The sequence below is a fragment of the Loxodonta africana genome, chromosome 25, assembly GCF_030014295.1.
Source record: "Loxodonta africana isolate mLoxAfr1 chromosome 25, mLoxAfr1.hap2, whole genome shotgun sequence".
In the NCBI taxonomy this organism is placed as follows: domain Eukaryota; kingdom Metazoa; phylum Chordata; class Mammalia; order Proboscidea; family Elephantidae; genus Loxodonta; species Loxodonta africana.
The window spans coordinates 27,226,429-27,238,593 of NC_087366.1; the positions used below are offsets into that span (position 1 = coordinate 27,226,429).

General features: G+C 35.6%; 1 protein-coding gene across 6 annotated transcripts in view; it reads left to right on the plus strand.

Annotated features, from left to right (window-relative positions):
- The window catches only part of COP1 (COP1 E3 ubiquitin ligase), a 251,325-nt gene that overhangs the window by 85,781 nt on the left and 153,379 nt on the right, over positions 1-12,165 (plus strand). For all 6 annotated transcript variants that reach the window (XR_010319394.1, XM_064276604.1, XM_064276606.1 and 3 more), the window contains one exon: positions 6,846-6,960. Coding sequence is in view for 5 of the 6 variants with exons in the window: in XM_064276604.1 (XP_064132674.1) it covers positions 6,846-6,960 (115 nt within the window). In the remaining variant the exon portion in view is untranslated. The remainder of the gene's footprint in view (positions 1-6,845; positions 6,961-12,165) is intronic.

A 12,165-nucleotide genomic window follows, 5' to 3' on the forward strand; every position in this document is an offset into this window, starting at 1 on the left:
CATTTATGTTGGTGAAAAAAGGTATTTGCAATGAAGAAGTCGTTGGTCTTGTAGAATTCTATCAAGTGCTCTCTGGCATTGTTTCCATCACCAAGGCCGTATTTTCCAACTACTGATCCTTCTTTGTTTCCAACTTTTGCATTCCAGTCACCAGTAATTATTAATGTATGCTGATCGCATGTTCGATCAATTTCAGACTGCAGAAGCTGGTAAAAATCTTCAATGTCTTCATGTTTGGCTTTAGTGGTTGGTGCATGAATTTGAATAATAGTCATATTAACTGGTCTTCCTTGTGGGCGTACTATCTTATCACTGACAGCACTGTACTTCAGGATAGATCTTGAAATGTTCTTTTTGATGATGTATGCAACACCATTCTTCTTTAAGTTGCCATTCCCGGCATAGTAGACTATATGATTGTCCGATTCAGAGTGGCCGATGGCAGTCCGTTTTAGCTCACTAATGCCTAGGTTATCGATGTTTATAGGTTCCATTTCATTTTTGATGATTTCTAATTTTCCTAGATTCATACTTCGTACATTCCGTGTTCCGGTTATTAATGGATATTTGCAGCTGTTTCGAGTCTTGCCACATCAGCAAGTGAAGGTCCTGAAGGCTTTACTCCATCCACATCATTAAGGTCAATTCTGCTTTGAGAAGGCAGCTCTTCCCTAGTTGTCTTCTATGTGCCTTCCAACCCGGGGTGGGAGGGGCGGGGGCTTATCTTCCAGCACTACATCAGACAGTGTTCTGCTGGTATTCATAAGATTTTCACTTGCAAATTCTTTTCAGAAGTAGACTGCCAGGTCTGTTTGATTAGTGCCTGTAGTTTTCACGTGAAATGGTAGCTTATTGTAGTTTTGATTTGCATTTCTCTAATGCCTAATGATTGCAACATTTCCTTATGTGTCTGGTAGCTGCCTGAGTGTCTTCTTTGGTGAAGTGTCTGTTCATATCATTTGCCCATTTTTAAATGGCATTGTTTGTCTTTTTGTTGTTAAGGTGTTGAAGTATTCTGTAAATTTTAGAGATCAGACCCTTGTCCTATATGTCATAATCACAAATTGTTTCCCAGTCTTGTGTTTCTCTTTTTACTTGTTTGTGAAGTCTTTTGATGAGCATAAGTGTTTAATTTTTAGGGGACCCAGTTTATCTAGTTCATCTTCTGCTGTGTGTGCATTTTTTAGTTACATTTGGTATTCTGTTTATGTCATATATTAGGGCCTCTAGCATTGTCTCTTTTTTTTTTCCCCATGATATTTACCCTTTTGGTTTTATACTTAAGTCTTTGATCTATTTTGTATATGGTGTGAGGTGTGGGTCTTGTTTCATTTTTTTTCAGATGGACATCCAGTTTTTTCAGCACCATTTGTTTTAAAAAACTGTCTTTTCCCCATTTAATGGACTTTGGTTCTTTCTTAAAGATCAGCTGATCATAGGTGGGTGGATTTTCATCTGGGTTCTTGATTTTGTCCCGTTGGTCTGTGTGTCTGTTGTTGTACCAGTAACAGGCTGTTTTAATAACCGTGGCTGTATAGTAGGTTCTGAGGTCAGGTTGTGTGAAGCCTCCTTCTTTCTTTTTCTTCAGTAATGCTTTGCTTGCTGGGGCCTCTTTCCATATAAACTTGGTGATTAGTTTATCCATCTTGTTAAAGAATGCTATTGGTATTTGGATTGGGATTGCAGTATATCTGTAGGTCGCTTTGGGTAGAATTAACATTTTCACAATGTTGAGTCTTCCTGTCCATGAGCATGGTATGTTTGTTCATTTATGTATATCGCTTTTGCTTTCTTGCAATAGTGTTTCATAGTTTTCTTTGTATACGTCTTTTATATCCCTGGTTTGATTATTCCTAAGTATTTTATCATTTTAGGGTCTATTATAAATGATGTTTATATGGGGAAATCAGGTGTTTCCCTGATTTTCTTTTTGAATTTCTGTTTGTTGGTATATAGTAATGTTTATATGGGGAAATCAGGTGCACCTGATTTCCTTTTTGTTGGTATATAGTAATCTAACAGATTTTTGTATGTTGGTATCGTATCTTGCTACTCTGCTGAATCTTTCTATTATTTCCAGTAGTTTTCTTGTGGAATCTTTGGGGTTCTTTATGTATAGGATCATATTATCTGTGAACAGGGATAATTTTATTTCTTCCTTTTCAATTTGGGTGCCCTTTATTTCTTTTTCTTGCCTTATTGTTCTAGCTAGAACTTCCTGCACAATATTAAATACGAGTGGTGATAAAAGGCATCCTTGTCTTGTTCCCATTCTTGGCAGAATTTTTTCTGCCTCCCTCTGTCGAGAGTGATGTTGACATTTCCCTTCTGTTCGTATTTTACTGATTTTTTTTTTTTTTTTAAATCAGGAATGGATGTTGGTCTTTATCAGATGATGTGATCATGTGATTCTTTCCTTTTGTTCTTTTTATGTGATGGACTATGTTGATTGATTTTCTAATTTTGTACCATCCTTGCATACCTAGTATAAATACTGGTTGGTTGGTGTGTATTTTTTTGGTATGATGCTGAATTCTTTTGGCTAGAATGTTGAGAATTTTTGCATCTGTATTTATGAGAGATATTGGTCTGCAATTTTCTTTTTTATTTCTTTTTTTGGTGTCTTTGCCTAGTTTTGGGACCAGGGTTATGCTGTCTTCATAGAATGAATTTGAGAACATTCCTTCATTTTCTGTGCTCTGAAGTAGGGTAGCACTGGTGTGAGCTTTTCGAATGTTTGGTAGAATTCTCCAATGTAGCTATCTGGGCCAGGGATTTTTTTTTTTTTTTTTTTTTGGTGTTTTTTTATTACCCCTTTAATCTCTTTTTTTGTCATGGGTCTGTTCAGATTTTCTATCTCATTTTGTGTTAGTTTAGGTAGGTAGTGTGTTTCTAGATATTTGTCTATTTCCTCTAGGTTCTCAAATTTATTGTAGTACAATTTTTTGTAGTAATCTGTTTGACCCTTTTAATTTCAGTTAGGTCTGTTGTAATGTCCCCCAACTCATTTCTTATTTGGGTTGTTTGCTTCCTTTCCTGTTTTTCTTTTGTCAGTTTGGCCAAAGGTTTGTCAATTTTATTGATCTTTTCAAAGAACCAACTTTTGGTGTTGAGCCTATTGTTTTTCTGTTATCCATTTGTTTCTAGCTCTAATCTTTATTGTTTTCTTTCTTCTAGTACGTGTGGGCTTGTTTTGTGGTTCTTTTTCTGTTTCTTCAAGTTGTAGGGCTAACATTTTTATTTTGGTCTATTTTTTTGATGTGTATGTTTATTGCTATAACTTGACCTCTGAGCACTGCTTTTGTTGTGTCCCAAAGGTCTGGGTATGATGTGTTTTCATTCTCCTTTGATTCTAGGAATATTTTGATTCAGTCTTTGATTTCTTCTGTTACCCAGTTGTTTTTAAGCAAGGCATTATTCAGTTTCTGTGTATTTGATATTTTTTCCTTGCTCTTGCTGTTACTGATTTCTACTTTTATAGCACTGTGATCAGACGGAATGCTTTGTATTATTTTGATGTTCTGAATTTTATTGAGGGTTGCTTTGTTGCCTAAAGTGTGGTCTTTTCTGGAAAATATTCCATGTGCATTGGAAAAGAATATATACTTTGCTGCTGTTTGATGGAGTGTTCTGTATATGTTTATGAGGTCAGGTTGGTTGATTGTGGCCTTTAGGTCTTCTGTATCTTTGTTGAGTTTCTTTCTAGGTGTTCCATCCTTCACTGAGAGTGGTGTGTTGAAGTCTCCTACTATTACTGTGGAATTGTCTAATTTGTTTTCAGGGTGTTAGAGTTTATTTTCTGTATCTTAGATCCCTATTATTAGGTGTGTAGATATTTATTAGAGATATGTATTCTTGGTGGATTATCCCTTTAATCATTATATAATGTCCTTGTGTTTTATGGTTGATTTTGCCTTAAAGTCTATTTTATCTGAGATTAGTATTGCTGCTCTTGCTCTTTTTTGTTTGCTGATTGCTTGATATTTTTTTTTTTTCCTCCATCCTTTGATTTTTAATATATTTGTGTCTTTGTGTCTAAGGTGTGTGTCTCTTATAGACAGCATCTTGATGGGTCATGTGTTTTTATCCATCCTGGCAGTTTCTATTTACGGGTACATTTATGCCATTTACATTCACTGTGATTGTTGGTAGGTATGAGTTTATTGCTGTCATATTGTTGTGCTTTATTTTTGTGGTGCTGCTGTTTTCTTTGTTCCTCTTACTTTCCTGTGCTGAGTTCCTTTTGTTTTGTGGATTTTCTTTTCTTGTCTTTTTGTATTACAGATTTTATATTTAATAAGTCTATGTTTTTCTTCTTTTTTATTTTGATGAGTAGGTTTTTTTTAATGTTTTTTTGTAGTTACCTTGAAATTTATATTGCTAATTTTGAACCAGTCTTTTATTACTTGATATCACCTTGACTTCCTCTCCATTTGAAAGCTCTATACCTACACTGTTTATTACACCTTTTGTTGTTTTGATGTCGTCATTTGTAGGCTGACTTCTCCGTTTCCCTGTTTTAAGTCTTTTAGCTTTGTTTTATTATTGAGAGTTCTTTACCTAGGTTGATGTCTAGTTGATGCTGTCCTGTGTCTTTGACTCTGGTTGTTGTCTGATGTTGTTGGTTCTCTAACTGAAGGAGTACCTTTAATATTTCTTATAAGTTTGGTTTGGTTTTCGAAATTCCCTTAATTTTTGTCTGGAAATGTTCTAATCTCACCATTGTATTTGAGAGAGGAAGCCCAAGTGGCATAGTGGTTGAAAGCTATAGCTGCTTACCAAAAGGTTGGTAGTTCAAATCTACCAGCTGCTTCTTGGAAACCGTATGGGGCAGTTCTGCTCTGTTCTGTAGGGTCGCTACGAGTCAAAATCAAGTCCACAGCAATGGGTTTGGTTTTGGTTTTTTGAGAGAGAGTTTTACAGGATATATTATCCTTGGTTGGCTCAGATGTAATCTTTACAGAAACAGATTATCAGGATTTTCTTCTGTGGCACTGCTGGGTGGGCTCAAACTGTCAGCTTTTAGGTTAGCAGCCAATCACAAACTGCTTGGACCACCCATATAAGTCCCCTGTTCTTCTTCTCCTTCTCCTGTGCATTTGTATTTTCTTTGCCATCACCCTTTTGAGTTCAGCTGCTTAGTTTATTTTTTGTCTTTTGAAATTACTTTCTTGTGAGTTAAGATGTGCTTTAACGTATGATTTTTACCTAGCATTTAGTTTAATTAACAGGGACATTGTGGAGTGTTCCCCTAGTACTTCTTCCTTAATGCGTTTGACATTGCGGTATTTATTTGTGGACTGTGTAATCTCATGATCTCCTTATGAGTCTCATCTCTTTATCTCTTGATATGCCTGAAGCATAGTAAATAAAAACTGTGGAGTAATTGTCCTCTCCTTTTAGTTGTAAAAATATAACAAGTGATATGTATTTAGGATCATTTACTTTTGCCTTTTACATAATTTATATGCCGGTAGGATTCCTGGGAGGCACAAACGGTTCTGTGCTCGATTACTAACTAAACAAATAATTTCTTTTATAAGGATCAGTGCAAAGCTGGTTCCTAGGAGGCGGAGGTTAAAGATGTTCCAAGTGTCCAACTATTTCATGCTGCTGTACCATTCCATTATTTCTAACGTCAACTAGTCCCTCTCACCTCTGTGCTCTCCCTTCTGTCTTTGGGTTCCCTAACTTGCTACAATGTCTCCCAAAAGCTCATGCACTGTATAAAGAAAATGGCTTCCACAGTTGTGGAGGCTGCCGAGTCCCAAATTCGCGGGTCAGGCGTAGGCTTCTCCCCAGCCTTCAGTCTCTGCCCAGAGGCACTCAACTTTCTTGCCTCATGGGCTGGGAATCCCACTGTGCGGTCTCCTGCGGGTCTCTCCTGCCGGTCGCTCTTCCTTGGTGGTGGTGGGCTCTTGTTTCTGCTCTGGAATTGGTTCTCTTTTAAGGCAAAACTGGCCAATCCCCTTGGAGGGCTACAATTACCTTATTTGCACAGCCCATCTAATCACCTGGGTAGGAGTTAGAAGACCATGGTGAGAAAGGCCATATTAAGTAATTCATCACACCGCAGGTTCACAGTTCAGACTCACCAATCAGCACCACAGGAGAAGGGCTTGTCAACCTTATTCCATAAGGTTTACACCAGGAAAACTCCATGGAGCAGTTTTACTCTAACGTGTACTGTTGCCATGAGTCGGAATTGACTCGACAGCAATGGAATATGCCCATAAATTTCAAGTTTGTTGTCTTTATCTATGCACATATCTGATTTAGTTATTCAGTCCTTATAATGAGCGTGCCAAAATTTTAGTACATACAAATTGCTGCTCCTAAATGCAGTCATCAATGTTAAATATTTTCTGTACTCAAGCACTGTTGCTGATTCAGAGGGTCTACCCCTCAGAGGACTGCAATATTTGGGGGTGATTAAAAAATTATTTAGTTTTTTATTTGTTAATTTTTTTCTAACAATTTCTGGGTATTGTGATTTTTAAAATTCTAAATTTCAGCATCGCAGTCAAAATGAGTTCTAACTATTTTCATTTAATTTTGAGAGTTGAAAAGTTTCTCATTTTAGTTTTGTAAAACTGGCCTTTGGATCTTATTTCTGATCATTTTTTACTGTAAAAAATGAACAGATTTGGTTCTTATTTACACTTTAAATAAAAAATAGGAAAATATCTAAGAACTATAGTTTTTTTTTTTTTTTTTACCGTTTGTTACTACTTTAATGTGATGAACTTTAGAGATGAAAACATGCTAGTATTTGTATACTCTGCACAGAAGAGAATGATTTATTCTAACTTAAAAGCACTTGTCTTTTCTTGTAATCACCTTAGACAAAGAAACAGCCTTGGTATAACAGCACATTAGCATCAAGACGAAAACGACTCACTGCTCACTTTGAAGACTTGGAGCAATGCTACTTTTCTACAAGGATGTCTCGTATTTCAGGTACATGTTCAGGTATTCTCTTAAAGTACTTCAGATCCATATTTCAAATCCATTTCTCAATTCTTAGGCTGTATTTATAGACAGAGTCCTATCCACAAAGCAAATATGTGTATTTTATATACAGTCTTTCAGAGCATTGTGTAAATTCTTAGAGGTCTTGGAGAATATTGCCTTCCTGTAGTGATTTTTGTAATTTTTATATGGAGAGGTATATAAAATTAAAAAAAAAAAAAATCATCCATGAAAATGTAGCTACCAAAATAAATGTTGCCTCCTGTTCAACATGAAATAATTTCTAGCCACTTGGTCCTGTGCTAAGAATAAAAAGATAAAAAAAAGCAGTTATTACTGTCAAGGAGTGTAAAATCTAGTGGAAGAAGGCAACATATAAATAATTCTGTGTGATATATGTGTTTTGTAAATATCCAAAGAATATTGCAGGGATAGAAAAGAATCTTCACTAATACAACTGGAAGTATAAAAGCTAGGCCAAGTTGGAAATAGGGAGACGTAAAGCAGTGATCAGTGGAGGGATTTCAGAGGAGTTGCATTTTGCTCAGCCTATCATGAATTAACTGAAAAAAGTAATTAGGAACATGCTTACAGAAGGGGATATAATGTATGCAAAGGTGTGGACATGACAGCATAGGATATTTTTATTGCTGTAGTATGGTAACGTAGTTCTGTCCCTTTTTGTTAGCTTTCTGACCTTTAGCCTTTCTCATCCTCAGTTTATCAGTGAAGAAGGTATATTAACACTAACCCTTTTTTTTTTTTTTTTTGAAGTTCATGGGTGGTATATATGAAACACAATGCTTGATACATTTTGGGCACTCAGTTAGTACATCTGCTCAAAATGAAGACCACCATGGAAAAAATATCTGATATTTTGTTGATTGTTAAAAATTGGACCTTGTTTTTTTCTTTAAAGTTTTTGTTGTCACTTGCCGGCGAGTCAATTCTGAGTTATGGCAGCCTAGGTGTGCTCGTATTATAATCTATGTATTGCTTAGGTGTTTTGGACAGATTTGCCTTGTGGTTATTTGAGGACGAAAAGAGTGTGTTATATTTATGAAGCACTTTTTTATGAAGACTAGGAGAAAGCGAATATTGATTTAGATGTGTTTTAAATTAACGATAGTTTTACAAATGAAGAACTTTTATTTCATTGTCTGAGAATTGAGCCTCTGTAGTAGTCAATAAATTGCATTGTTGTTGTTAGTGCCATCAAGTCGATTCTGCCTCAGGTTGACCCCATGTGTGCAGAGTAGAACTGCTCCATAGGGTTTTCAGTCTGTGACCTTTCAAAAGCAGATTGCCAGGCTTGTGTTCCGAGGTGCCTCTGGGTGAGTTTTAACCACCAGCCTTTCATCTAGTAGTCAAGAGTTTAACAGTTTCCACCACGCAGGGACTCATAAACTGCCTTAGGAAGCTGATAGATTGAAAATAGCCCAAGACCTGCATTCCAACTGGGAGAGAGTTTCTGTTAACCCTTTCACATCTTGTCACTGTGTTATTGAAATACAGCGATAGGAAAATGGCAGACATTTAAAAAAACATAGTTGTAAAGAGAGTGGGGAAGGCTATTGTTATTAGTAGTAACTATTGGTATCTGTACCCTGTGGGATAGTGAAGGTAATTAGAAAACAATGTAGTTTATTTTGGGGGGCTGTAGCTTTATAGGAGGATAGAATAATAAGTTAAAACTATGAGGAAAGTTAGAAGTAGTTTTTTCGTGTGCTTGTGTGGGGTGGGGGGCATGGCTGTATTGTACTTAAAACATGTTGTCTCATCCCAGCAAAAGGAGAATACATATTCTTCTCCAGTGCACATGGATTATTTTCCAGGATAGACTATGTAAGTCACAAAACAAGTCTCAACAAGGTAAAAAAGATTGAAATCATACAAAGTATGTTATCTGACCACATGGAAAATATCAGAAATCAATGATAGAAGGAAAACCGGAAAATACACAAATATGTGAAAATTAAACAGCACACTGTTAAATAATCAGTGGGTCAAAGAATAAATCAAAAGGGAAATCAAAAAATACTTAGAGACAAATGAAAATAAAAGCACAACGTATCAAAACATGGGATACAGTGAAGGCAATGGTTAAAGGGAATTTTATAGTGGTAAATGCCTATATTAAAAAAGAAGAAAGATCTCAAAATGATAACATAACTTTACAGTTGAGAAACTAGAGAAAGGAGCACAAACTAAGTCCAAAGCTTTCAGAAGGAAGGAAATAACAAAGATCAGAACAGAGATAAATTAACTAGAGAATAGAAGAGCAATAAAGAGATTCAACAAAACCAGAAGTTGGTTCTTTGAAAGATTGGTACAATCAACACATTTTTAGCTAAACTGACAAAAAAAAAAAAAAAGGAAGATGCAGCTAGCTAAACTCAGAAATGAAAATGGGGATTTTACTACCTACTCTATAAAATGAAAAGGTTCATAAGAGGATTCACTATAAGCAATTATATACCACCAAATTAGATAACCTAGATGAAATGAGCAAATTTGTAGAAACACACAAACTTCCTAAACTGACTCAGGAAGAAATGTAAAATTTCAACATACCTGTAATAACTGAAGAGACTGAATCAGTAACCAAAACCTCCCAACTGAATACAAACAAACAAAAATTTATAAAAGAATTTATACCAATCCTTTGTAAACATTTCCAGAAAATTGAAGAGGAGGGAATACTTCCTAACTCATTCTATGAGGCCAGCATTACCCTGATACCAAAGCCAGCATAAAAAAGAGAAATACGGACTATTATCCCTTATGTATATAAAAGGAGAAATCTTTAGCAGAATACTAATTATACACCATGACTAAGTGAGATTTATTCCAGGAATGCAAGGGTGGTTCAACATTAGAAAATCAATCAATGGAATACATCACATTAACAGAATGAAGGAAAAGAACCATATGATCATTTCAATTTATATATGAAAAAGGCATTTGACAAAAATCCATCATCCTTTTGTGATAAAAATGCTAAATAAACTAGGAATAGAAGGGAAATTCCTCAGTATGATAAAGGACATTTTTTAAAAACCCACTGCTAACCTCATATTGAATGGATAAAGACTGAAAGCTTCCCATGTAAGATCAGGATCAAGACAAGGATGTCCACTTTCACCACTGTTACTTAATATTTTACTGGAAGTTATAGCTAAAGCAGTTAGGCTAGAAAAAGAAATAAAAGATACCCAAATTGAGAAATACGAAGTAAACCTCTTTCTACTTACAGATGACATGAGCCTATAGAAAATCCCAAAGAATCCATGAGAAAGCTGCTAGAGCTAATAAATGAATTCCACAAAATTACAGCATACAATATCAACAGACACAAATCTGTTGTATTCCTATATACCATCAGTGAACATTCTGAAAAGGAAATTAAAATAATTCCGTTTACAATAGCATAAAAAAGAATAAAATACCTAGGAATGAATTTAACCAGGGAGGTAAAAGACTTGTACACTGAAAATTATTAAACATTGGAGAAAGAATTGAAAGACAGCCAAAATAAGTGGAACACATCTTCATTAAATGGACTACTTAATAATGTTAGTATGTCAGTACTACCCAAAGCAGTCTATAGATTCAACACAATCCCTATTAGAATTCCAACAGTCTTTGCAGAAACGAAAATGCCAGTCTTCAAATTCATATGGAATTCAGGGGGCCCTGAGTAGTCAAAGCAATCTTGAAAAAGAAGAATAAAGTAGGATGACTCACACATCTCCATTTCAAAATATATTACAAAACTATAGTAATCAAAACAGTCTGGTACTGTAATGATAGACATATATAGACCAATGGAATAAAATTGAGAGCCTGGAAATAAACTGGTCAATTGATTTTCAACAAGGGTGTCATATCCATTCAATGGGGAAAGAATATTCTGTTCAATAAATGATGTTGGGACAACTGGATTTCCACATGCAAAAGGATGAAATTGGACCTATAACTCATACCATTACACTAAAATTAACTCCAAATGGATCAGTAACCTAAATATAAGAACTAAAACCACAAATGACTTGGAAGAAAACATAGAGGCAGAGCTTCGGGACGTACTGTATGTTTACACAAATAAATCGCAGCCCCATGTTTGTTTGCCAACCACTCCTTCCCCTCATGAGATATTTTCATAAGCACTGCTAGACTAATTTTTTAACATGCTGCTGTAAAACCAATTAGTATAACGTGTTTAAGAAAATACCTCGCAGGAGAAGGAACTGATTGACAAACAAGCTTAGAAGGCACTTGTTATTTGCGTAACAGTAGTTTTTTACATGGATACTAAAAGTACAAGCAACAAAATACAAATTGGATAAATTGAATTTCCCAAAAAATTGAAAATTTTGTACATCAAGGGACATTATCAACAAAGTAAATAGTCTACATAATGGAAAAGATTATTTGAAAACCATCTATCTGATAAGGGTTTAATATGAACATATATTAAAAAAAAAAATCAAAAGACAACCTAGTGAAAAGCTGGGTAAAAGATTTGAATAGAAATTTCATCAAAGAAGATAATACAAATGGCCAGTAAGCAGTTAAAAAGATCCTCAATATCATTAGTCATTAAACCCAAAAAACAATCCCTGCCGTAAAATCGATTCCGACTCATGGCGATTGTATAGGACAGAGTAGAACTGCCCCCATAGAGTTTCCAAGGAGCGCCTGGTGGATTTGAACTGCTGACCTCTTGGTTAGCAGCTGTAGCGCTTAACCACTATGCCACCAGGGTTTCTAAAATTGAAAGATAACCAAGCCCATTGCATTGATTCTGATTTAAGCGACCCTGTCAGACAGAGCAAAACTGTCCCATAGTGTTTCAAGGAGTGCCTGGTGGATTCGAACTGCTGACCTTTTGGTTAGCAGCCATGGTTCTTAACCATTACACCACCAGGGTTTCCTCATTAGTCATTAGGGAACTGCAAATCAAATGACAATGAGATACCACACCCAAAGAAATGGCTATCATCAGAAAAATAGAAAATAAGTGTGGGAGGGGATGTGGAAAAACTGGAAACCTCACCCATTGCTGGTGGGAATATAAAATGGTACGGCCGCAGTGGAAAACAGTTCGGTAGTTTCTCAAAAAGTTAGAAATAGAACTACCATATCATCCAGCAATTCCACTCCTAGGTATGTACTCAAAAGAATTGAAAG